This window comes from Balaenoptera borealis (assembly GCF_965194805.1).
Source record: "Balaenoptera borealis genome assembly, chromosome: 18".
Taxonomy (NCBI): Eukaryota; Metazoa; Chordata; class Mammalia; order Artiodactyla; family Balaenopteridae; genus Balaenoptera; species Balaenoptera borealis.
The window spans coordinates 1,885,870-1,913,833 of NC_138877.1; the positions used below are offsets into that span (position 1 = coordinate 1,885,870).

Sequence of the window (27,964 nt, forward strand, 5' to 3'; positions counted from 1 at the left end):
TTTCGATTGACCGAATCCCACCCAGGCAGGGGCCTCGCAGAGAAAGCGCACAAGATGGGCGTGTAAAGACGAGCTCACTTCGGGCCATGGCATGGGATGCCCCGATGTCCAGATCCGGCTCTTCTGTTGTGCAACTCTTACAGTGACATCGTCAAGACGGCGGGATAGGAAGCCCCAGAGACAAAATCGTAGCAACAACCTCGGCCCAGAAAGCCTCTGTGAGAACTCCAGAAGCCAGTTAGGAAGTCGCAGGACCAGGCGGGCGCAAAGCCAAGAACAAGTGCGTGGAAGTGGGTGTCATCTACGAGACCCCTCCCCTAAGCCGTCAAGCTCAGGACCAGAAGGAAAAGCCCAACCCACAGCTTCTCCTCGTGAGGATGCCGCACACCCACATGCCTGCTTTCGTGGGCCACGAGGGGCTGGTTTCAGTCTACCTGACTCTCAGCGCTGCCGGGAATGGCACACCTTGGATGCCTGGGGGCCACTGAGAACAAAGGGGACTCAGGAACAGCTCGTTGAGGCGCCAGAGACCCTGCAGTGCCGCAAATGGACACCAGGGGGAGCAAGAGAGGACGAGGCAAACTGCTAACAGGGGAATTACAGAGAGATACAGCCCCAGAAAAGGGCAGAAAGGCCCCCAGAGCCTCTAGCCAGGCTGACTGGTGAAAGTCTTTCCCTATCCGAAGCCAGTCCTCAATATTGGGGAAAGAAAACGTCTCCAACATATTGGAGCAGGGTCAGCAGACTATGACCCAGGCCAACTCAGTCCATGGCCCACAGCCAAGAATGGCTTTTACATTTTTGAAGGACTGTAAAATATGCCAGAGGCTGTACTCAGCCTCAAGGCCTAAAACATTTACTAGCTGGCCTTTTATTTTTAAAAAATTTGCTGACCCATATATTAAACTTTATTAGCACACAAACTTTCAGGGGCCAACAAAATACTACGTACAGTGCCTTACTTTGTATTCTTAATCTTCAAACTATAAAGATTATTACAATGTCTTAAATTGTTTTATTTCTAAACATTAATGTTCAACTGTGAAAACACGTTATTTAGCTAATAATTGAACAGTGTACAAATGAATGATTTCCTAACCTATAGAAAATACACGACTAGGTAGATCAGTATATAAGGACATGGAAAAAAACAATCATAATATATTATTAAGTACAAAAATCAAGTCATAAAACATTATATCATAATAGGATTCCTATTATGAAAATGTTAAGTCTGTAATATATGATTACAAGAGTTGTAGAACTCTGGATAAATAAACTCCAAACTCTTCACAATACTCACCCCCAGGGGTTGGGAGGTGAAGGAAAAAGGGATTTCACTTTCTACTTCATATGCATCTTTTTTAAAAATAAATTTATTTATTTATTTATTTTTGGCTGCGTTGTGGTGCACGGGCTTCTCATTGCGGTGGCTTCTCTTATTGCGGAGCACGGGCTCTAGGCGCGCGGGTTTCAGTAGTTGTGGCTCGCGGGCTTTAGAGCGCAGGCTCAGTAGCTGTGGCGCACGGGCTTAGTTGCTCCGCGGCATGTGGGATCTTCCTGGACCAGGGCTCGAACCCGTGTCCCCTGCATTGGCAGGTGGATTCTTAACCACTGCGCCACCAGGGAAGTCCCCCTCATATACAACTTTATGCTTCTTTTTTTTTCCCCAACAAGTGTGAACCACTTCTGAAATTTTTAGGACAACAAAAAATGTTTGAAGAAATGTTATTCCTATTTTAAATATAAACATTATGTTCCAGTTTATAAAAATAAGGATAATAAAGACCCTATGGGGACGTGAAAGCAGTGGAGAACTTCACTCCCACCCTACAAACAAGGAAAAGCCAGATAAATTACAAAATCATAACTTTTCTTGGACCTAGCTGAGATCACAGAACAACCCAATAGCCTGAAATCCAAGGAAAGACCGGCCTCTCCAAAGAGAGACTGGAGGCTTGGTCCCCTAGGGCAGAGCTCAGAGGAAGACTCTGCAGGCACCACTAAAGCAGATGAGAAGTCAACCCAAAGCCCAACAAACTGCTGAGTGTGAGCTGGCGGGAGGGCCTAGGCCACCAGGAGGTACAGACAGAGCACAGCTCACACCCACTCCTCTCGCGGGGCAGGCCTGGAGGGGAGGCGGCCACAGCTGCGGGCAGGCACCAAGCCCAGCAGCCCGATTCCCAGACACCAGTCAAGCCACTGTGTGACGGGGAGCAAACTCTAAAGGCCCCCTGCCATGGGGGGTGGGGGGCGGCAGAAGGGAAACCCTCACCAGGTCACAAAGAATCCCGTGCCATCAGAACAGCGGTCCTCATCCAGGTTATGTGACAACGTCACGAGACATTTCTGGCTGTCAGAACTGCAGGAGGGGACTTCCCTGGCGGTCCAGCGGCTAAGACTCCGCGCTCCCAATGCAGGGAGCCTGGGTTCGATCCCTGGTCAGGGAACTAGATCCCACATGCCACCACTAAGCCCACCTGCTGCAACTAGAGAAGCCTGTGCACTGCAATGAAGACCCAGCACAGCCAAAATAAATAATAAATAAATAAATAAATAAAGGACGGGAGGGGGTGCTCCTGTCATCTGGTGGGCAGAGGTCAGGGACGCTGCTCAACCTCCTGCAGTGCACAGGGCAGCCCCGACAACAAAGAACAATCCAGCCCAAATGCCAACAGTGCCATGGCCAAGAAACTCTGCTGAGGAAGGGGCAGAAAACTCTCTCTGTGTAAGACTCACCAAAAACACAAGGTAGGATTTGGCCGCCACAGGGAGGAGAGGCGGGACCACTGAGAAAGCTCCACCCACAGTCAAGGTGCACAGAGCTGGCCTAAGACCAAAGCTGACCTAACAAACGACAGCAGTCCACCTCTGGGGGAGGAGCAAGGGCATGAAGAGAGAGAGAGACCCCCCTCCACGGGGCTGGGGCCAAAGAAAACTAAAAGCTGAGAGCAGGCCAGGAGCACTGAGAAAACCTCTCCAGCTACCCAGCCTCCCCAAACACACGAGACGATGCTCGAGGAATGTGAAGCGGGTGATGCACTGAAGGTGACCACGAACAGTACAACTGCAGCTGAGTCCTGACCAGGTGGACTCAATCCCCACACCCACAGTTTAGCAGGAAAAGGCATGCCCACGTGCAGGCGTAAACACTGCTTAGCCCAGGCGCTGCTACACTATACACTGAATCTCAGCATTCAGTGAAAACTTACGAGGGACACAAAAGAGCAAGGGAAACCACCTCGTGCCAAGAGACAAAGCAGTCAACAGAATTAGACTCAGAGATAATCCACATGTTAGAACTATCAGAGAACTGAAAATAACTATGACTCAACATGTTAAATACTCTAGTGGCAAAGGGAACAGATAGGCAGTTTCAGCAGAGAGATGGAAACTATTATGAGCCCCTGCCTCCTGGTGTGCGTGCCCTTGTGTGGGTCCCACCCACACTGCATAGGCTGACCTGTGTAAAATGGCAGCATGTGACTTTGGAGGCCAGCTTTCAGCATGTGCTCTCTGACATCACTCGTCTGGGGGAAGCCAACTACCATGTCACAAGGACATTCAGGTAGACCCACGGAGAGGTCTACACGGGGAGGAACCACAGCTTCCTATCAATCAATTTGGCAGCCATGTCAATGATCCATCTTGAAAATGAACCCCCCAGTCGCACCAGGTCTCAGACAATAGCCAATATCTACCCTGGCCAATACCTTAACTGAAACATCAAGAGACCCAAAGCCAGAACCACTCAGCCAAGGCACTCCCAAGATTATATATGTTTATTGTTGTTTTAAATTACTCTGTTTGGGGTAATCTGTTATACAGCAATAGGTAATTAATACAGTCTCATTAGTAGACTCTACAGAGATGAAGAAATACTCAATGAAATGAAAGATAGGTCAGTAGAAATTACCCAAACAAAAACACAAAGAGAAAAAAAGCTGGGAGAAAAAACAAAACAAAACAAAACAGAACAGAGAATCCAAAAGCTCTGGAACATCATGAAATACTCTAATATACATGTAATTGAAATTGCAGAAGAAGAGAGACTGGGTACCAATAAAAAACTTGAAGAGATACTGGCCAAGGTATTTCCAAAATGAACATAAAACCACAGATCCAGGAGAAACTGGGGCTTACACAAAAAAATGAAGAGTGCTGGAACAGTGAAAATGCAGGTAAATATAAAATTTAATTTTAATTGCTCTAAATGTTAGTTGACTGTATGAAGAAAAAGCAGCAGCTGTATTCGCTGCTACAGGATGTGTAAAAGGAAAATCTATGACAACAACACAAAAGAGGGAGGAGCTGGGAGTATGCTGTAAGGTTCTTACATGACACATGAAGGTAGACCATGACTAGTTAAAAAGGAATTTCATAAATCCTATGGTAATCACCAAAAAAATATTTTAAGAGGTATAAATAATGAACAATCATGGAAATAAAATGAAATGATAAAAAATATTCAATCTAAAAGCCAGACAAAAATAAGGGTGAAGAGAAGAACAAAAAACAAATGAAACAAATGGAAAACAACAAGCAACACAGTAGATTTTAATCCACCTTATCAATAATTACATTAAATTAAATGGACCAAAACATGCTAATTAAAAGAGTCTTGGGACTTCCCTGGCAGTCCAGCGGTTAAGACTCTGCACTCCCACTGTAAGGGGCACAGATTCGATCCCTGGTCAGGGAACTAAGATCCCACATGCTGTGCAGCCAAAAATTTTTTTAAAATAACATTAAAAATAAATAAATAAATAAAAGACAGAGTCTGTAGGATAAAAGCTCAAGACCCAACTACATGCCTAGTTTGAACTAATTGAGAAATGAATCCATAATTACAGGCGTCAACACTTTCCTCTCAGTGTTGGATAGAATAAGTAGACAGAAAATCCATTAGGATAGAAAAGACCCTGGACTTCCCTGGTGGCGCAGTGCTTAAGAATCTGCCTGCCTATGCAGGGGACATGGGTTCAAGCCCTGGTCCAGGAAGATCCCACATGCCGCGGAGCAACTAAGCCCGTGCGCCACAACTACTGAGCCTGCGCTCTAGAGCCCGCGAGCCACAACTACTGAGCCCGCCTGCCACAATTACTGAAGCCCGTGCGCCTACAGCCCGTGCTCCACAACAAGAGAAGCCCGCGCACCGCAATGAAGAGTAGTCCCCGCTCACCACAACTAGAGAAAGCCCACTCACAGCAACGAAGACCCGACCCAGCCAAAAAAAAAAAAAAGACCCGAATAACACTAACAAGCAACATGACCTAGTTGATATCTACAGTTCACTCCTCTCAACAACAGCAGAATACACATTTTTCTCAACTGCACATGGAATATTCACCAAAATAGACTATATCCTGGGTTATAAAATACGTCTCAACAAATTAAAAGAATTGAAATCACATAAAGTATGTTTTGGGACTATAATGGACTTAAAGTAGAAATCAATAACAAAGATATATGGAAAATCCTCCCAAATTTAAATAAATTAAACAACACACTTTTAACTATAACTATATTACTATGTGCTAGCAGCGAGCAATTAGAAGTTGAAACTTTTTGAAGGTACCTTTTACAATAGTACCTAATTCATGACCTATTTATGTATGAATCTAACAAAGCACGTGCAAGCTCTGGCGATTCCACCTTATACCACATTATGGAATAGGCAAAACTCTAGGGACAGAACCAGACCAGTGGCTGCGGGCCTGGGGATGGGGAAGGGAGGTTGATGGCAAAGGGGAAGGAGGGGACCTTGTGGGGTGACGGGCATGCTCTCAAGCTGGTGGGGGGGTGAGCTGACTTCACGCATTTCTCAGAACACACAGGACAGGACACTAAAACTGCCAGAGTTTACTGTATGTAAACTAGAGCCTGATTTTACAAATTAAAACACACACACACACACGAACAGGAAAAATGAAATTCAAGTTTCAATGTGCACTCCTGTGCACTCTCAGTGCTGGTCGCCCCATGTGCTCCCGCCATACTTGAACACAACCCTCCCACTCCAACCACCCCAACCCACCAAAAGGAGGATCTTTCTGAGCCTCAGTGGACCAAGACCAAAAGTCCAACAAGTTTGCATTCTTTAAGAAAATGTACAAATTTAAACTGTCGTATTTATCGTGAACACTGCTTCCTGTAATTACTGACAGTCTCCGAGTCCTTACCGACATGACTAGCATGGACTTCCCTGGTGGCACAGGGGTCAAGAATCCGCCTGCCAATGCAGGGGACACGCGCGCAGCAACGAAGACCAAACACAGCCAAAAAAAAAAAAAAAAAAGACTCGCATTTTCTAAATTTTACGGGTAAGGTTCAGATGCAAATTCTCACATCTACATGGATAAATATCATTTTTACTTCTAGATCTCGGCTGCTGTCCTGCTTGTGTAAGGTAAGTCCACTTAAAGCTCATACATAATTCCATGACCATTCCCAGGGCTCCTACCAGATACCTTGATCTCAGGTCTGAAATTCCAGAGGTGAGATGAAGCCTTTGTACCACAGCTAATGAGCCTTAATGCTCTGTAACAGCCAATGCATTAGACGGGCTTTTCAGAATAAACTTATTTTTCCAGCACGGTAGATTCTCTTGCCAGGCAAGATTTGATTTCAAAATTGCACTAAGTTCTAGAAATTCAGGTTCCATTCTTGCACGCTCCCACATTTCAGCAGCGTGTTAGGAAACCTTCTGACCCAGGCTCCCGCCCGCTGGGGTCTGGGTAGAAGACAAACTGACCACAAAGAACTACGCTCACATTTCTGGGGCTGTGACCCCTCGGGACTCAGTAAATCCCACAACTGGATGGTTTGTGGTGGAAGTGTTGTTTGTATTAATTCACATGCTCTGCCTCCTGACTTTGGACAATTCACTAAAGTAATGATCGTTTTCTTTTTGTTAAAAAAAAGTCTCCAAGTAGCCTGGATTAATTTTTCTACAATGAGAATTTTTCCTTTTGTAATTGGGAAAAAGGGAGCCATAAAGAATTGCTAAGAAGGGGAGGCTAGCAGGAAGTCTCCGGGCGCTAAGACGGGGAGGTGCCATGAGGCTGGCGGGGAGCGGATGCAGCCGTGGCCTTGGCCCTTCAGCCTCAAGGTCATTTTTAGATGGAAGGTTCTCTCAGGTTAGTTACCACATGATAAACATAACAGTTTTTTTTTAAAGTCCAAAAATTATACATCTATCTGATAGAGACAGGAAGGCAAGAAAGGTTGTAAAGTCCTAACCAAAAACCATGATGCAAAATTCTATTTACAGTATAATGTCAAGTATGTTAGAGAAAGAGAGAAAATAAACAGAAGAAATGGAAAGAAATACAAATACAGGAAGGTACTAAAACATTTTTGGAATAATGGACCCGAGTAGGATTCTCCCAAACTTTCTTTACTCTTTAAAATAAATTTTTAACATCCCCAGATCGTTAGAAACCTAATATAATTTAACAAACACATGGTATCACATCAGGCAGGTTTTGATTCGGGGGATTTATTTTCTCATTTGTTTGGAAAACATAAGGTGAAAATAAGATGCATTAGTTGCCGGTTTCCCTGGTGGCGCAGTGGTTAAGAATTCGCCTGCCAATGCAGGGGACACAGTTTTGATCCCTGGTCCGGGAAGATCCCACATGCCGCGGAGCAACTAAACCCGTGCGCCACAACTACTGAGCCTGCGCTCTGGAGCCCACGAGCCACAACTACTGAGCCCACAAGCCACAACTACGGAAGCCCGTGCGCCTAGAGCCCGTGCTCCGCAATAAGAGAAGCCACGACAGTGAGAAGCCAGTGCACCACAACGAAGAGTAGCCCCCGCTCACCGCAAGTAGAGAAAAGCTGGCGAGCAGCAACCAAGACCCCAGGCAGCCAAAAATGAAATTAATTAATTAAAAAAAAAAAAAAAGAAAAGAGGCTCAAGTCACTTAGTGAAGACAGATGCCAAGTCAGGCACCGTTAAAAGTCTGAACGAGTGTTCTGTGAAACGTGTGGTCACATGTTCACATGTCAGGTCACGTCATACGTGTCATTATAAACTTTCATTTCCGTCGTGTAAATATTATATATCAAATCGACCACAAAAAGGAATTTATTAATGTTCTCATTGGAGGCAATGGAGCTTGGCCTTGCATTAGGGTCACCTGATGTGACCACAACGACCCAGGCACGGGTGTCCCACCCTCGCCGGACCAGGACGAGGGGTCGGGTCAGGAAACCGGAGAAAGGCCCTCAGCTGCTCAGTGCAGGGTGGGCGGCTCGAGGTCTGTTCTGGACCCCTCGGTCCCCTGTCCCCTCGCCCCTGCAGGGGGTCCCTGCTGGCGCCACGAGCAGCACAACCTACCTCCCCCTCCTCCAGCAGGGTCGCAGAAGAGAAGACACTTCCCTTAAAAACAGGCTAAGCACGTGAAGACCCTGCTCTGCGGGGACCGTGCTGGGAGGACCCCTGGGCGCTCAGGGCCACGTCAGGAAGGCTAAGCAGTAACGCCGGGGCCCCTCAGAGCCCTCGGTGTCACAAGACCCGGGTGGAAAGGCCAGGAGGCGATGCGGAGCTTTGCTGTGTGAGCTGGAGGAGCGTCAGGCCCTAGGCCTCCGGGCCAGGAAACACGCTCAGGCCCCGGGTTTGCTCCCACATTCTCAGCTCAACCAGCGTCACAGAGCAGACGAAACATCAGCACCGACTGCACAGACAGCGAGGGGGCTCCGGAGCGAAGCCGCGTCAACCCCGGGCAGCGAGCGTCACATTTCAGAAGCCGGGGTGACGCCGGGGTCTTAGTGGGGCGGGAGCTGCCCGTGGGCCCGGGTGGGCTGGCCCCTGCGAGGGCACCGAGCTGCTCCCCTGGCCCCGAGGCCACCTCCCACTCGGCCTGGAGCATCCTCGGCGGTAGGGACAGGGCCCCCAGAGAGCCCACTTTTGCTGAGTGACGTTGTTGGAAAAACTAAATGCAAAGGCCACAAGAAATGAAAGGGTTTCTTTTGGGTGATTTCTTTAAGCTTTTACACAATTGCATATGAGAACAAGAACATCATCTCTCATTCAATTAGAAGAAAAACAAAATAACAGTGTTAGCTCTCCAGAAAATGTATTTTTGCTCAACATTCTAACACCCCTGAAAGATAACACTATCCCAGGGGTTTGACGAGAGCCCACGTACCAGACGGTTAAAGACAGCGTTTCCTGTCACGTGAACAGCATCCTGACCTGCAGGTCCACAATGCCCACGCCTTCGACTGCCTTTGGCCCAAGGAGCTGGGAGGCGGGCTGTTCCAGCCCCGACGGGCAGGTGTCCCCACTCACCTGGACGTGCAGGGCGCCCTCCACCGCCTCCCGGATGTCGGAGCAACCGCTGATGAGCGACAGCTGCCCCTCGGCGCCCAGCGAGCCTTTCAGGGAGCCCGACTGTTCCAGCGACTTCATCTCTTTTCTGGAAAGCAGTGCAGAGTGAGCCGTGAGTATTCGGAAACAATTCAAAATCAAACAGAGGTCTATGTTACTCATCAGCAGGAAAATGCAAATCAAAACCACGGGACGCCCATTAGGATGCTGACGGTGAACAGAAGAGAGAAGAAACCAAGCACTGGCGGGGATGTGGAGAAACAGCCTTGTGCACTGCTGGCTGGAATGTAAAAGCTGCAGCCAGGGGGGCAAATGTTGGGTGGTTTCTCAAAAAGTTAAAAATAGGACCATCAGGAACCAGCAACTCCGCTTTTGGGTGTATACTCCCGAAAGCTAAAAGCTGGGACTCAAACACATATTTGTACCCCCGTGTCCATACCAGCATTGCTCAGTGGCCAAAAGAGGGAAACAACCCCATGTCCACAGACAGATGAATGGATACACAACCACACAATGGAATGTTATTCAGTCTTAAGAGGGAAGGAAATCCTGACACAGGCTACACTGAAACGCAGCAGGACGCTGTGGTCCCTGCCCACCATGTCCTCAGCCTGCCTTTTGTCTGTGGAAAAACTTTAGCCAAAGAATAAGTTTAATCAGAGAAGTGAGAAAACGCAGAAACAAAGGAAAACAGTCAAAGGAGACCAAATAATAATAGTTTAATCATTAAGCATAGTCAAGGACCTTTAGTTCCCCCTTAAGGGATAGAGATAATACTCTGAGCCTATCCTGTGAGCTGTCTTGTAGATACTGAAACCCTCACCAGGTGGAAGAAGTTAACTCCATGATGACCAGACTGTAGCCATGACAGAAGCTGCCACAATTCCGAGAACTGGCCTCAAAGAGATGGAAACAAACCGAACGCGGAACTGAAGGTTAACTGTACCTAAAACAATCAAGATGACGTTGGTCAGACCACCGATGACCAAGTTCATGGTGACTGTCAGAGGTGCCTGTGCTGTTTCTGCCGGTAGAATAAAAGCTGTCTGTAAAAGCTCTTGCCCCCTGGTTGTCAGCGGGGGGAGTCGGCCTTTGGACAGATGTTCGTCTCCCCTGCCCCCCACCCCGGCTGCCGGCCTGCAAAATAAAGCAAACCTTCCTTTCCACCAGCCTGGCCTCTTTATTGGCTTTTGAGTGGCGAGAGTTCGGACCCCACTTCCGGTTACAACACCGTGGACGAACCTTGAGGACATTATGCTCAGTGAAACAACCCAGCCACAGAAGGACAAGTACTGTATGATTCCACTTGTATGAGGTCCCTAGAATAACCAACTTCACAGAAACAGAGAGAGAATGGGGGTTGCCAGGGGCTGGGGGGGTAGGTTTCTGTTTCATGGGGACAGAGTTTCAGTTTTGCAAGATGACGATGACAAGAGTTATGGAGACAGAGGGTTGTACAACAGTGTGAATGTACTTAATGTCACTGAACTGGACACAAAAATTATTAAGATAATAAATCTTATGTTATATGTATTTTACAATTAAACTTTTTTTTTTTTTTAATTTTTAAAGGGTGAAACAAGGCCCATGGTGGGTAAAACCAGAAACCAGTGGTTGTTCAGCCTCAGTGGGCCCCTGGGGAGAAGGGCACAAGGAGGCGCCTCGCAATGTGGACCAGGGCCGCGTGGCTGTAACTCACGACACGTTAAATACACAAGGTAAGCACACGCACAAACATGCACAGGCTTTCCAGAACATTCTCTGGATTTCTCTGCCAGTGACTCAGCCACTTTCACATGGTTTCAGGCCGCAAGTTTTATCTTTAAGCCCTCGGAGTCCTTCGGAGGGAACAAGTCGGGTTGGTGCTCCTGGGCGCAGGGTGTCAGCCAGGGGTCGGGGAGGCCCTGGGATGGGGCGATGGCTTGAGCGTGGCCAGTTGCCTGGAGGGTCTGGGTCTCAGGTCACTGGACCGGGCACTGCGGGAACAGGAGGCCACGGGAAGGCCGGGCATCATGTGAGTGAGGCCTGGACAGAAGGGATGGCCCTGGGCTGGTGTCTGCAGGGCGTCCCTGAGCCCAGGTAACCCACGGGCAGCCCTGCTCATCCCGTCCTGTCCTGTCTTCTCCTGTCCTGTCCTGCCCTGTCCTGTCCGGCCTTGTCCTGCCCTGCCCTGTCCTGTCCTGTCCTGCCCTGTCCTGCCTTGTCCTGCCCTGCGCTGTCCTGTCCTGTCCTGTCCTGTCCTGTCCTGCCTTGTCCTGTCCTGTCCTGTCCTGTCCTGCCCTGTCCCGCGGGGGCCAGTGCTCCTGAGGCGCCAGGGCCCACGTGGGTCGGCCAGCTCCCTTGTTCTGTTTTTTTCTTAAATCTGTGCATTTTGTATTTTGCTTTAGCTACAAACTGAGGAAGAGAAACTTTCTTGCCACTGTTACTGTGAAAAAACGGAAAGATGTGCTGAAATACAGGTTTCTTTATTATTTTACCAAAAAGAAGCTTCAGGCAAAGAGAACAAGTCCACGACGCATCAGGTGGACGCAGCCTCTCCTGCTTCTGGGACGGCTTCGTGAAGAAGCCCTCGCAGGCCATCACCACGCAGGGGACTCAGCCTTCAATTTTTTAAAAGGAGACGGAATCTGTGAGAGTTTTGTCATATAAATGATTTGGAAGAGCTGTGGTATATCAGCTAAAACAAACAAACCAAAAAAGCTAGTTACACTAGTTCCAATATTCTTCATTGAGTGTTTTGGAAGAACTTCTGCCTCGAGCTTTGCAGGGGACGAACATAAATACCTGGAAAAGGCACGACTCTCAGCTGGCTTCTCAGCCTCATACACTCACTACTCTACTCGGAGGCCAAGAACGCGGTTCCACTAGAGCGCCAGCTAAGAGGCTGCAGTGCCCCAGCCTGACCTCTAGAGGTCAGCCCAGCACCAGGACTCAAGGCTCCTAACTTCAGCAAAGTTAGGAGAAAAGGAGACGTTAACAATTATCAGTATAGGGTACAAAATGGGTGATCTTTTTGTATATTTGTTTTTGCGATTTTATTCAAAACAGACATTTTTTAATTTAAAAAGATAAGAACTTATCAAAGAAATAAAACACAAATATTCCCCAAACAGCAGAATGTGTTCCCAGGTCAGATCCCAAGCCCAGGTGTAGGACAGGGGACAGGAGACTGTGGGTTTGGGTTATAAACTCTAGTAATACTTGTCTTTATGCATGCATTTCCTTAATAAAATTGTTTAAAATATAACAACCTAGGCACTGAGCTGCTTCAGAGGATTCCTGGTGTCCTGACCTCCCTATGCTCTGCACCCCGCCTGCAGCCCCGCCCTCGCTGCCTGCTTCCTGTCTGCGGCCAGCTCCACAAGGAACCTCACTGTCAGCCTGTTATGAAGTCCCAAGGGGATGTGGGGCAGGTTTCTCTACTTCCCCCCTCTTCCCTGAGGTCTGAGGCACTGAGGCAGCTGGAGATGGAGAGGAAGCGGGGGGGGGGGGGGGGGGGCAGCGCCAGGCAGGACCAAGCTCACGAACGCGAGTCTCCTTGGCCTCCGCCAACAAAAATCCTAAATCACAGAGGCACAGGGCAGGGGCCAGCTGGGAAACGAGAGGCCAGGCCAGACGTGTCCCAGGGCCCGGGGGTGCTCAACTGCATCGAGCTGACGCCCCACAAAGGCCCCAGTTACGTCGGGACCATGCCCCGCAGTGCCCTCTCCTCCTGCGGTGAAATGTTGTGCAGACACTTTCTTTACATTCATTCATCTCATTTTTATCATTTTCAGTGCCTCTGAAGTGGGAAAATACCAAACTTTTTATTAAAAATAGGAGCCCCAGACTTCGTTTGACCGCACAGGCCCTTTAAAATCTGGAATCCCTTCCCCCAGAGCTGGTCCCCCATCCGCCAAGGGCTGCACCTCCCACACTCCATTCTCTCCCCACCCTTTATTCACACGGGTTACAGGCCCAGGCCCCTGGACGCCTCAATCTGAAAACCTCTCAGGAAGCAGTTGAAGTTCAATATGCGGTAGATAGAAAAGTCCCTCCATCTGTCCCACAGAAGGCCAGAGGATCTGCCTGCTGGGACCCAGGGCCCCGCTGTCACCCCTCTCAGGCACTCAAAGGTCTCTTCCCTTGGGCGGGAGACACCCCAGGGAGCAGAGGGCCTGCTTCAGCCTCAGTGGGTCAATTCCACCAACGTTTTCACTGGAGTATCAGGCCGAAGCCCGGTTAACAAAAGTGTCCCCTGCTTTCCTATTTGTCGTTGCAGGAAACCTCACAGGGAGAAACGACCAGGATTCACATTCTGAGTCCGCACGCTGACTTAAGTCTATGTGAACCTTCACAGCCTTCCCCTCCCTGGGAACACGCGTGTCCTCCCACCCGGGCCCCGCAGGATGGGGAGGTCGGCGTGAATCCCCCAAACCCAACAACAGTCACTCCTAACCCTGCCATTCAGAGATAGCCAAAGTACTCTGATTTCTCCCCAATTTTAAATGTACAGTTAGCATATGTAACTTTTACAGATCAGAGAAAGCAAAAGCCACTTCAGTTTGGGAAGAGGGGTAAATAACTAACATGACGCAATTATTTGAACTGTCCTAGTGACAGCCAAGGGCCAGCAAGACCCGTGAACACACAGACAACGTCAGGATCAACAACCCGCTGAACTGACGGCCCACTGGTGTCAACTTCTGGCGATGGCACTCAGGTCACTTCTGAACTTCGCAGCCCAGGTATGTCTGGTCAACCGCTGCTCCGCACCGTCTTTGTTAAACTCCTGCAGACAGGCTCCTGCCCACTGACTTACGTCTTCTTTACTGGCCTTTAATACACTTGAAAAAATGTCTCCATGAGCGTCTTGTGCATGTTTCTTATAGCTCCAGCTACTAGACGGCATACTTTTTTTGGTAACCGTAGCCGACGCAGATGGGAGCCATCTGTGGCCATTCTGTGATCTATTACCCTCAGTTATTCCGGCCAAAGCTATGTGGACAACGAAAAGTCAGTTTCAATCCAGGACAGACCGGTGCAGAGGGTCCAGATCAAAACTGGGTTCAAGATATTGAAGCAAGTGCAGAGGCCTGGGTAGCAAGTTAAAAACGAGTCAGGGACCCAGTCACTGGGCCAGGGGGCTGCTCAGTTAGTCAGGAGACGGGCTCACCTCTGCGGGCCTGTTAAACCCATATCTACGTAGAAAGCAGATTCATTTCTAGTGGACTCAAATTCAGAGTGACCGTCGCCACATGGTAGAGGTGGCAGTAAAGAAACTGAGAAGAGTTCACCCAAAGACAGCGATTTCAGACGGGGCTCCAGCCAGACAGGCAGCTGGTCCTCCGCCCTGCCTGGGGTGGTCATTCGGAGTCCTGATGGCCCAGGCCAGGGCTCCTGGTCCCGTGAGGCTAGAACGGCCCTGGTACCACGTGGAAAGGAGACTGGACCCAAGTCATGAGGAGCCCCAATGTCTGGGTCCACATTACAACTTTGTTTACTTGATTTTTGTTTTTCTCCTTAAAATACACCCATCCTCTCAAATTCCTGAGCCCTAATACATGCCAAGCATTGAGCATACAATGGAGAACAAAAGCTAAGTGGCAAAGCATCTGCTAATGGGTTTTTCAAGGTCAAGCTCCCTTTCTATTATGGGATTTAAATATGTGAAGTTTTAAGTGACTCATTTTGCCACCTTGTTAGAAAAAGATTAGTCTTGGATGACAGCATTCTTTTTTTTTTTTTAATTTACTAAGTACTCTTGGCGTGATATGAGTTGTGATAATTTCTTTTATCTTTTAATGTTTTAATATTTCAAAAATCAACTTGACCCAGTTCAAGTTCATTTTTGCAAGTTTAGAATCGAGATGTACCATTTCAACCCACTAAAGATTTGCGTTTAATAGGTCTAAAACTCATAGAATTTTCATGCAGGAGTAAAGAGTTTCAACATTTTATATTCTACTATAGGATGTTCAGAAGAACTGAATATGGTAAGTGAGCTGAACTGCAAGGGCAGGACAGAAAGCAGAAAAGTCTATGAAAAACACAGCCACAGACTCTAGAAAACGTTCCTATGACTCAGTTAAAACTATTGAGCTAGTGCTCAATATGTTCTAGGCTCTGGGGACAAGAATCGCTTTATTTCTGTGCCCATCCTGGCTGGTGTTTGGAGATCAAACACCGAGGGGCGCCGAGAGGAAGGCAGAGCTCTGTCCTCACCTGTGTGACAACAAGGACCAAAGAATAGGGGCCACAAAAGGATGTTCCTTGGGACTTCCCTGGCGGTCCAGTGGGTAAAACTCTGTGCTCCCAATGCAGGGGGCCCGGGTTCGATCCCTGGTCAGGGAACTAGATCCCACATGCCGCAACTAAGACACGACGCAGCCTAAATAAATATTTAAAAAAAAAAAAAAAAAGAAAAAGGGTGCTCTTTGAGCACAGCAATGACCCACCAGTCAATTCAACCCAATCGGGAAGATACACTGTTTATGCTTCTTGACAAAGGGATAAAGTTGGCTCTCCTTAAGCCTCATGCCTAAGACATGGTCAGGGACACTTCATCTTGGGGTCCTGAACCTCTCAGGACCACAGCCAACACCCAGCGTGGCTGTCGACATGAGCCAACAGTCATTTCAGCCTGCAGGCCGATGGTTCTCTTACGGAAAGAAGCAGTGATAATTCTTTCCTGGCTGAAAAGATTGGGACACTCAGAACTCATCTTCCTGAACAAAATATTCACAAAAGTACGGTTTGGATTCGAGCCTCTTAACTTGGTCTCTGGTGCAGGAATGGCACATTTGAAAATCCCATGATTTAAGAGAGGAGAGCAGGTGGCCTTACGTTAGTCACAAAACCTAAAACGGAGTGGTGCCCCACCTAGGAGGGTGACCAGACAGCACTGAAACCCAACTCTCCTGGAGGCTTTTGCCAGCAACAATCTGAGCTGAGGCAGTCACAAGATATCCTGAAATCCCACTTCCTGTCAGAAGTACAACCAGTTCTGCATATTAAAGTGAACTCGACTTACACATAAGTGGGTTATAAGAACAAAGCCACAGTATGAGGAAAGATCTGTGTGTACTCAAGTCTTAAGACACATAAGAATTCAGTACATTTGCTTGTTCTATAACAAGGATGCTAATAGTAATTGTTTTGGTTTGGTGTTTTTTGTTTTATTTGGTTTGGTTTGGTTGAAAAATCTTACAGGCCAATCTAATTGGCCACCAATAATATTTTAAAGTATTAGATCTTAATTAAGCAAAGTAGTAGGAAAATAGGGAAGCCTTTAATCTGGCCTTAAAAAAAAAAGGAACAAGAAAACCCTACTTGACAATTTCCCCACGTTCTCCCTGATGCCTGAAAGGACTTTAAGAGTGGACAAGATCTTTAATGATACACCTAAAAAATAAGGCCTATTAATACAAATACCCCAAGAAGTAGGACAAAGAACTTTTCAATTAGGAATCATAAGAGTTTTCTCTTGGTTACAGCTGCGTTGGAACTAGGTCTACAAAATAAAAGATGAAACGATAACAGAACTGAAAAGTGTAGAGGTCAGTAAACTACAGTCCAGTTTCCATAAGGCCTGAGAGAGAATGATGATTTTTACATTTTTAAATGGTTGGAAAAAAAAAAACAAACAATACTTTGTGACGTGTGACAATTTTATGGACTCCAAAGCTAGTGCTAACACACTAAGTTTGCTGGGACGCAGGCCTGCCCCTTGTTTGCTTCAGCTCCATGAGGAGGAACTGAAAGGCCTAAAGCTCCACCGTCTGGCCTTTCTGAGCTGGTCTGCAGCCCACACCGGACGCTCAGGGTCGCCTCTCCAGGCTGGGCTTCCCTCCAACCCTGGGCCTGCTGTTGAGCTAAACTCTCAGCTCCAAACTGCCTCCACCAACACACGTGCCAGAAAACCAAGTAAAAGCCCAGCATGTGAGGCCCAGCACGACTGTCACTACCATCCCCAGAGGGACTCCCTGTGCCGCGACTCAGACAAACCACTCATGTGGGAACAAAAGATAAATTTACCAAAGTCAGTGTAATTTTACCTACTTACAAATGCCATAAATTCCTCAAAGTTCTTTACACTGTATTCCCCTTAATGGTTGTTACACTGTCAATATATTCCTATTGCTCCCTACATCACCTTGATGAAATAAAATTCGTATTTCAAGGAATTTTATTTATGAATTTATTTACAAATTTAATTTATGAATTTATTTCTAAATTTAATTTATAAATTTATAAATTTTATCTGTAAATTTCAAGGAAAATTTAAACATAAAACTTTTCTCTGCCCATCTGGGCCTCCTCCCTCCCCTTTAGCGCCTGCTGTGCATCTGAATTAACCAGAGCGCCTTAGGAGAGAACCTTCCTTCTGAACCTCGTCTGGGGTCATGACAACCCACCATGTGTGTATGGTCTTTGGATGTTCAGACCTGGATTGTGTAAACTGTCAATAGGAACGGAGCAGGACCCTGTGGGGTACAAGTCCTTTCCATGACCCTCCCCGTTTCTCCTTTGTAGGAAACACGCTTCATTCAGCCTCCTTGACTTTCCCTGAGTTCCAAGGGGCAGATTCAAACAGTTGCTGATCAGGGAAGGGAGGGTATCGGAGAAAAGGGAGGAGCAGTCAAGAAACAATAATGCAGCCTTGGGGCAGGGTCCTGGTTTCCCCTCAAGGAATATACATCACAATACCTTGAGTTCTTCTACGGGAACTAAGGCCCCAACCCAGTGGAGGATGGCAACTTCAGGCTGAGCTCAAGATTCCTGGAGCCCCGCTCTTTACTCACCACCAACCAATCAGAAGAAAGTCTGCACACAGTGGGAGATGAGGCAGACTCTGACCCCCTCCCCCAATGATTCTCCCTTTAATAATTTCATGGTTGAGGAGAATCTTCTGATTTTTTTCTTTTTTGAACATGACCCCACCTTCTCCCCAGGTTGCCGGCCTCCTGAATAAAGCAACCTTTCCTTTCCAACCAACAGTGGTCTCTCCAGTACTGGCTTTTGAGCAGTGAGTTCAGTAACAAATATACATATTTGACATATAACCCTTCATCCCAAAAACTTACACAACTGTGCTTTGACCTCTAACAGGAGGAACAATCCTCAGACTTTCTGAAAGACTGTTTCCTGGGTTATAATCCTCACGTTGGCTCAAATAAAATTTTCCACTTCTTTCTTAGATTAACTATCAATTTTTTTTCATCCTCCACTAAATTAAATACTAAGTTCTTTGTGCTGCCTTGTTCCTTTGATGTCTTTTAAAAACACTCTAGAGCTTCCCTGTTGGCGCAGTGGTTAAGAATCCACTTGCCTATGCAGGGGACATGGGTTCGAGCCTTGGTCTGGGAAGATCCCACATGCCACAGAGCAACTAAGCCTGAGCGCCACAACTACTGAGCCTGCGTGCTTAAAGCCTGTGCTCCACAACAAGAGAAGCCACAGCAACGAGAAGCCCGCGCACCACAACGAAGAGTGGCCCCAGCTCACCGCAACTAGAGAAAGCCTGCGTGCAGCAACAAAGACCCAATGCGGCCAAAAATAAATAAATAAGTAAATAAATTTATTTTTTTAAAAAAGGGAAATCTATTAAAACAAACAAACAAACAAACAAACATACTCTTATCATATGACCCAGCAATTGTATTCCTTGGTATTTACCCTACGGAGTTGAAAACATGTCCATACAAAAACCTGCTTGGATGTTTGTTTATAGGAGCTTTGTTCATAACTGTCAAAATGTGGGAGCGCCCAAGACGTCCTCTGGTAAGTAAATGGATAAATAAACTGCAGTGTATCCCAACAATGGAGTATTATTCGGTGCTAAAAGGAGCGAGTTATGAAAAGACATGGGGAAAACCTAAGTGTGTATTATTAAATGAAAGAAGCCCATGTGAACAGGCTACAGACTGTGTGATTCCAAACTGATACAGTATATAGCTCAGTGGTTGACAAGGGCTTGGGAGGAGGGAGCACAGGTGAAATGGAGCAGGACCCAGCGGGGGCCTCCTGGGTATAAAAGCCTTTTTGTGTCCTCTTTTCTTGTTGGCAGGAAAAAGGCTTCAGCCTCATAGACCTTCCCTGAGTTCCAAAGGGCAGATTCAAACAGTTGCTGGTCAGGGAAGGGAGGGGATGCAGAGACCAGGGAAGAGCAGTCAAGAAATAGCGCAGCCTTAGGGCGGGGTCCCTCCTCCTCCTCCTCAAGGAATACACATCGCAATACCTCTCTGAGCTCTTCTGCAGAACCCAGGTGGAGGATGGTAACTTCAGGCTGAGCACAAGATGCCTGGAGCTCCGCCCTCTTACCTCACCACCAACCAATCAGAAGGAAGTCACACACCCTGAAGCGCTCACCCCAAATTTTGCCTATTAAAGACTTTTCCCTAAAAACCACTGGGGAGTTCGGGTCTTTTGAGTACAAGCCACCTGTTCTCCTTGCTTGGCGCTGCAGTAAACCTTTCTCTGCTCCATATGCTGACATTTTGGTTTGTTGGCCCTCACTGTGCATCAGGCACATGAAGTTTCATTTGATAACACAGGAAATTTTTAGGGCAGTAACTTTTCCTTATGATACTATAATGGTGGATACATGTCCATATGTCTGAACCCACAGAATGTACAGTAAGTCCCTTACATACAAACGAGCTCCATCCCAAGAGCATGTTCATAAGTCCAATTTGTTCGTAAGTCCAACAAAGTTAGCCTAGGTACCCAACTAACACAATCAGCTATATATACCACTGCTTTTACGCTTGCTTCCGGACGTCCTGGGCTTGAAATAAGGATACTGTACTACTGTACTCTAGACAGTACTGTACAGCAAGGTACACAAAAGCACAGTGGCTGTCCACTTGTAGAGGACGCACACACGTGACAACGTACGCCAGACGGGAACTAACTTACGTGATTGGACATGCGAACACACGTTTGCAACTTGAAGGCTCGTATGTAGGGGACTTACTGTACAACACTAAGAGTGAACTGTGATATTAACTATGGTCTTTGGATGACGATGATGTGTCACTATAGTTGTAACAAATGTACCATCCGGTGAGGGATGTTGATAATGGGGGCGCTGTGCATGTGTTTGGGGCTGGGGGGTACACAGGAAAGCTCTATACCTCTCCTCAGTTTTGCTGTGAACCTAAAACGGCTCTAAATAATAAGATCTATTTTAAAAAGAGAGGGACTTCCCTGGTGGCACAGTGGATAAGACTCCGCACTTCCAGTTCAGGGGGCCTGGTTTCGATCCCTGGTCTGGGAATTAGATCCCACATTCATGCCGCAACTAAGAGTTTGCATGCCACAACTAAGGAGCTGGCGAGCTGCAACTAAGGACCCCTGGAGCTGCAACTAAGGAGCCCATGTTCTGCAACTAAGGAGCCAGTGAGCTGCAACTAAGGAGCCCGCCTGCCACAACTAAGACCCGGTGCAACCAAATAAATAAATAAATATTTTAAAAATAAATAAATAAAATAAAAAGAGAAAACGTAGGAATTAAAAAGGAGCTGTTTCATTAAAAAAAAATTTATCCACTAAAAAAATAAAAGAACTGAAACCAGCAAAAGGTAGGGTTGCCCTAAGGGTACATGCACGAGGGGCCTGTGTCTGAGACCCAGGGTCAGGAGTGAAGGAGACAAAGTCAGACACTACTCAGTCTCCAGACCCAGGAGCATGACTGAGAAAACCCCCAGCGGAGAGTTTCCAGTACACTACACTAGGTCCAGTGCAGGCCCAGGCTTTCCAGACTAGGGCCAAACTCATTCAAGCTCAGAGATCACCAAACACACAAGGCAACGAAGGGGAACAGGTTTTTTCACCCCAAAATATGCCACCTTGGCACAAGGATTGTTTTGAGATAAAAGCAATCAAAACCCAGCAGATTCAGGAAAGGCTCTTTCCTTCCCCCTCAACTGCCTAAATTTACATTGGAAAGGGGGCCTGGGTCAGAAGAGACAGTTTTACCTGAGAAACACCTGCACAACAGGGCAGCCTTTGTTATCCCAAGGTCTCCTCTCCTTCCAGGGAAAGGCCTTCCCTCCTCTGTATCCTGACGTCCGGCCCAGGCAAGATTTATAGAAGCCTCAGCTGCCCGGCTAAGCCTTGTGAGTCCTAATGGCTTTAGAGGGCTCCCCTATGTACGTAGTTACATCTGTTTTTCTCCTGTTAATCTGCCTTATATCAATTTAATTATCAGACCAGCCAAAGAACCTAGGAGGGAAGAAGGGGACATTTTTCCACCCCTACCGTGATAAACCACCGCAAACTTTATTTTTCTTCTTAGCACCTACTACTTCTGTGATATTGTGACTTACAATAAGAAAGATGTAGTTGGTCTTCACAGAGCTGGCACAGAACTCCTAAAAACTCTTGGAATTTCCTGTGAAGAGAGCAACGAAGGTGTCTTTTGTTATGTTAATGAGGTGACTTCTGAAAGCACCTCAGGATAGGGGCTACTTGCCTGTGGCACCATCCCAGGAATTACAGTCGTGCCCCTGACCTGGGGGCGGAGAGTGAGTTCAGTCACCAGCGGGCAATGATTTCATGGATTTAATCAACAGTGCCTAAATGATGAAGCCTCCATAAAACCCAAAGACGGGGTTCAGAGAGCCTCCAGGTTGAACAGGTGGAGATTCGGGGGTGGGGGGGCACCCAGAGGGCAGGAAAACTCCACGCCCCTCCACGTGTCCCCTGTGCCTCTCTTCATCTGCATGTTGATTCGTAGCCCTAACACCGTTGGTAATAAACCAGAAATCTAGTAACTAGTCTCCCGGCCCGTGAGCCGCTCTAGCCAGTTAAGCAAACCCAAGGAGGGGGCTGTGGGGAACTCTGATCCACAGGGCGGGGGCACAGGTGACAACTGGGCTTAATTGGCGTCTGGATTGAGGGGCTCGCGGGACCGAGCCCCTCACCTGCGGAGCCTGATGGCCTCTCAGAACTGAGCTGAGTCGTAGGACATGCAACTGGGGTCGGAGAACTGCTTGGTCTGGGAAAACCCACACGTCAGGAGTGCAAACCGGAATCTCAACTATTAAACATGTGGGTGGAGCAATTCTTGTGTAAAGGGCCACATAGGGATATTTCAGGCTTTGTGGCCACATGAGGTCTCTGTTACATACTTTTCTTCTTTTTTATTACATAACCCTTAAAAGTGTAAAAACCAATCCTAGCTCACAGGATACACCAGACACACCGCAGCCCGGATCTGGCCAGTCGCCTGGTTTGCCAGAGCTGATGCTGAGACACCAAGCATGCCAGTGACTCCTTTGGGACCGTCCGCCGCCCTCCGCTCCCCTCCCCTCGAGGTTCGGGGTCTTAGTCTGTTGTGTTTACCGCTTAATCTCCAGCCTCCGTGCCCAGCACACAGGAGGTGATCAGTCAGGGTTTTTGAATGAATGAAAGTGGGAATAAGTCAGGAAAGAAATGTTTTTTTACCGCAAACTCCCCAGTGATTTCTGCAGTGGAGGCATGGGGGATCCCCCCAGATCGCCCCGAGTTCCCTTTACCAGCCCATCCCCCCAGCATGTGAATTCTTCCGCTGCCCCCTCCCTCAGGGCACCACCCTGGATCCAGAAGCCTGGGAGTCACACCCAGGCAGGAGTGTGAAAGCAGCTCCCGAGCCTCCAGGGATTAAAAACTCTGCAGAGCACTTAATGCTCCAGGACTCCAATGCAAACTCGCTGAGGCTGGATCTCCTCCCAAAATCTTACCTTCGTCTTCCTTATCGTCTTCCTTAGCCCGACCCCAATCCCTCACTGGTTTCTCCCAGAAGCACTTTCTTAATAAATCACTGGCCCAGGAATCTTTGTCTCAGGTTCTGATTCTGAGGAACCTGATCTAAGACAACCCCAGGTACTGGAATTATCAGATATATAATATAAAGCAATTACGTATTAAATCCTCAAAGGTTTGAAAAATGGAACCACAAACAATCAGCAAACAATGAGAAACTATTAAAAATGAGCAGGGGGCTTCCCTGGTGGCGCAGTGGTTGAGAGTCTGCCTGCCAATGCAGGGGACACGGGTTCGATCCCTGGTCTGGGAAGATCCCACATGCCGCGGAGCGACTAGGCCCGTGAGCCACAACTACTGAGCCTGCGCGTCTGGAGCCTGTGCTCCGCAACAAGAGAGGCCGCGATGGTGAGAGGCCCGCGCACCGCGATGAAGAGTGGCCCCCACTTGCCACAACTGGAGAAAGCCCTCGCACAGAAATGAAGACCCAACACAGCCATAAATAAATAAATTAAAAAAAAAAAAAAAGAATAAAGGCAAAAACGAAATCTTTAAAAAAAAAAAATGAGCAGGTATATTTGGAAAAGAAGCAAATAGAACTTTTAAAATGGAAGTTTAATTACTGAAATAAACTCAGTGGATGGTTTAAATAACAGATTAGACACAGCTAAAACTAGAATTAGTAAACTGGGAGAAAGATCTAAAGAATGTACCCAGAATGTCCTGCAAAGACAGAGGGAGATGGAAAGTTGAAAGAGACTTTAAAAGATCTGAAGGCTAGAATGAGTTGGTTCGATACACATATAATCAGAATCCCAGAAGGAAAACAGACCCAGCAATCTCACACTTAGGTATGTACCCTGTGGACACCACTCTTGCACTTAAGCACCGGGAGACATATGAAAGGATAATAATGCAGCATTGTTTACATTAGCCCCCAACTAGAAACAGCTATGACGTTCATCAGGATAAAATATAAATAAATAACAGCAAAGTCACACAGTAGAATATTATATAGCAATGGACATAGGTGTACTACAGCTATAAGCAATGACATGGGTGAATCTCACAAAAATATTTTTATAAAGCACAAAAACAAGCAAAACTAAACCATATATTGTTTAGGGAAACAAATATATGATACAACTTTTTTTTAGGCAAGGTAATGGTAGATACAAAATAAACGAAGATGGGGGTCAGATTCAAAAGGTGGACACAGGGTATTGATAATACTCTAGACCTCAAGTTCATGAATGTTTGTTTTATTCCAGTCTTGATAAACTAGTATAAGTGACCTGTTCTTTTGTATATATTTAACATGGAAAGTAATACTTGCAGAATCTCTATAAAACAAACAGTATAGAGAAATGTTGAAAATGCCTGTCCTTGGCATGTCAGATAAACCACGGCTGGACTCTGTGTCCTACTATGTCTTTGAGTGGGTTCCTGACCATTCACAGACCTAAGTTTTCTCATAAAATACGGCAGTAACTTCCCAGTGAAGAAACATTCACACGTCTTACCTCCTGCCCTAGTCCCAGAGCCTGTAAAGGTGAACCCACTGGGGCTGGCTGGGGGAGAAGAGGAAAGCTTGTTCCACATGGAACTGTCTGAGGGATCATAAGAATTTCTAAACAAGGCAAAGGAGGGAATAAATTACTGGTTGAAAAATCAGTTGTTGTTGTTTTTTTTAGGTCTGAAGAAAGAACAAAGCACACATAATGGAATCCAACTCTTGGAGGATATCAAAAATGGAATTTTCTTATACAACCTACCTTTTCAAATTAGCATACAATCATTTCAGCCTTTCTAAATAAAAGTTTTGTTTTTTTTTTTTTTTTTTTAAAAAATGGGCTTCCCTGGTGGCACAGTGGTTAAGAATCCACCTGCCAATACAGGGGACATGGGTTCGAGCCCTGGCCCGAGAAGATCCCACGTGCCGCGGAGCAGCTAAGCCCATGTGCCACAACAACTGAGCCTGTGCTCTAGAGGCCGAGAGCCACAAATACTGAAGCCCACGTGCCTAGAGCCCGTACTCTGCAACAAGCGAAGCCACGACAATGAGAAGCCCGCGCACTGCACCGAAGAGTAGCCCCTGCTCGCCGCACCTAGAGAAAGCCGCACACAGCAACGAAGAACCAAAGCAACCAAAAATAAATAAATAAAATTAATTTATTAAAAGAAAAATACGGCAGTAACCTCCACCCCATGGGGTTCACTATGAGAATTAATGCAGTAAGATTACTAGGCTATAAGCACCCTGGTGGGAAGGACTAGCTCTGTCTTGTTCATCTATGTGTCCCTGGTTAGTAGCACGTGCCTGGAACACAGAGGTCCGTATGCCAATTCCCCTTCCTTCCATACAGTACAGAACAACGCACTAGGGGGTGTTTAGTTTTACGGTGGTTGTTTCCTTTTTTGGTTTTTGTTTCTTTCATTTGTTTATGTTTCTCAGATTGATGTTTCATCTTGTCACTGGCTACATGTTACTCTATGTAAGAAGCAACTTGACTTCTCTGGGTTTTGGGTTCTTACCTGTTACACAACAAAGTTGGGCTAAGGTATATAATTTCTTGTTGCGTATAGCCTGACATCATACCCTATATATTAGTCTTTTCAAAGAGTCGACGATAAAGCATCTTTTGTTACACAAAAATGCACATTCAAGTTAACGATCATGGCTATGCCCCAAAGGAGGAGAGTAACTCCCTAACAAACCAGGCCCCAGAGGGAACCATGATTAGTGACGGTATCTTGGGGGAGGGCGGGGCATGAATTAGTTTGGTTCTTCTGTCTTTGGACTCCCTGTTTTGGCCTTTTTCCTTTTGGTTCCTATTCATCCTCTTCCTGGGATCGCCCCTAGAACTCCACCCTCTGCCGGCTTAGCGCTCAGCGTTTGCTAAGTCCACCTACTCTCATGCCTTAAACAATACTTGTCACAGTTAATTCTGGTCCTGCTATGTCAGAGCAACAGGTCAGAAGAAACCTCAGGACCTCTGTTACTGAAGCGTAGAGTCCACAGAGCTCCAGGGCGTGTGACACAGGAGAGCAGCTCACTGACTCACGCGGGCTGGAAGCTGAGGGTCTACACTCAGTTCCTCCACGCCCCTCACACGTCTTCACCGCCCTAAGTCCTGTCTGCTTTGGTGTGAATCCCGTTCTCCATCAGCCTGGCCTTCACCTGCTCCAAGGCTGCGACAGCGAAGGAAAGTGAAACCACAGGACTTACAGCCTTGAGGACACGGAAGACAAGACCACCTGAGGCCACGGGCTGCTGGCTTCCTCCGCAGGTGCAGTGCACTCACCTGATGCTGTCCAGGGCGTGTGTTACCTGCCGTGGCTCAACGTCGTACAGTTTCACCTTGAAGCCTGCGCTCGTGAACAGCATTGCCCAGCTTCGCCCGATGAGGCCACTGCAGGGAGAGAAATTGAGAGGCCACCCGTTAGCTTGAAAATGGAGCGTTTCCATTCTTCCCGGCCCAGGAGGAAAGTTTCAAATCACACGGCACCCCATTCCTAAAATCTTTGATATCTTAAAACTACACATTCTGACAGCGGTATCTGCTTAAACTGTTGCTTCCATGCAAGAGCTCCTGAGACCTCACTCCAGGGCCCGTCCAGACCCCGCGGGGAGCATGGCTGAGACCAAAACCCCAGCAGGGAGGGGGCAGGGAGTCCAGGGGAAAGGCCCCCCTGGGGACCCCCAACTGACCACTGTTAGCCAAGTAACTGAATCTGAAGAACAGAGACAGCATTTTCCTTCTCCTCCTCCAGTAAATAATTTCTGCTACCACCACCAGCACTTGAGGCAACATAAAAACTGTTCACATCTCGGGACTTCCCTGGTGGTCCAGTGGGTAAGGCTCCGTGCTCCCTACATAGGGGGCCCGGGTTCGATTCCTGGTCAGGGAACTAGATCCCACATGCAGGCCGCAAGAAGTCCGCACGCTGAAACTTAAGATCCCACATGCCGCCACTAAGAGCCGGTGCGGCCAAATAAATAAATATATTTTTTAATTTAAAGAAAAGAAATGAATGCATAGCGCCCAAACCTTGGTTTCTAATATCATCTCCAACGAAGGAAGCGGGCTCAGTGTCCGCCCCCCCCCGAAGCATCCTCACTGAATCTGCAGGGATCTACCTCGACCCCCTGACGTCGCCCCATGGGACTTGGGGGGAAAGGGGGGCCAGTGCAAAGGGGGTGCTCAGCTGTTGGCCTGCTGTGATCAGTGAAGCCCTCTGTCTCTGACCCCGAGCCTCTGTCGCCCCAGCATTTGGGGAACGGTAGCAAAGCGCATCATTAGTTTCCCAGTAGACGGAACAGACAGCCCACAGGCTTCACCATGGTGACTGTGTGAGCAGCTCCGGGGAAGGGGGGCCAGAGCAGCAGCCCGGGAACGGACTCCAAGGAGGACTCTCCCCACTCCGGCCCCCCAGCCCTTCTCCCCCCAACTCAGCTAATCTACAGCCTAGCAGGCCTCCTCTTGACCAAAATCCTTCCACGGTCCCAGGCGCTCAGCCCCTAATCCAACCAGGCAGCCTGGAGCCTGTCTGGTTACAAGGTATCTCCGTGAAGCCACTGGTCCCAAATGCCCAGTGCAAACAACGAAAACCATCTCTACTCAGCTTTGGAGCAGGGAGCAGCATCACGCAGCAGGCTGTACTCCAGATTCTTCCGCACTATGAAATAACGTAAGTTTACATAGTACGTACGTACAAATTTTCTGTTAAACCCTCAGTGCCCTAGACCCGCACTGTCCAATAAGGCGGACCCCAGCCACATGCAACTATTTAAATTAACAAGAATTAAATTTGAAAATTCAGTCCATCAACAGCAGAGACCCCGTTTCAAAGTCCTCGATGGCACACGTGATCGTGGCCACCACCTTGGACAGC

General features: G+C 47.5%; 1 protein-coding gene across 1 annotated transcript in view; it reads right to left on the reverse strand.

The window, feature by feature from the left end:
• Positions 1-27,964, reverse strand: part of CRYL1 (crystallin lambda 1) — an 80,119-nt gene that overhangs the window by 46,073 nt on the left and 6,082 nt on the right. The window contains exons 2-3 of the mRNA XM_082364957.1: positions 26,374-26,481; positions 9,302-9,428 (exon numbers count right to left, since the gene is read on the reverse strand). Coding sequence (XP_082221083.1) covers positions 9,302-9,428; positions 26,374-26,481 — 235 coding nt within the window. The remainder of the gene's footprint in view (positions 1-9,301; positions 9,429-26,373; positions 26,482-27,964) is intronic.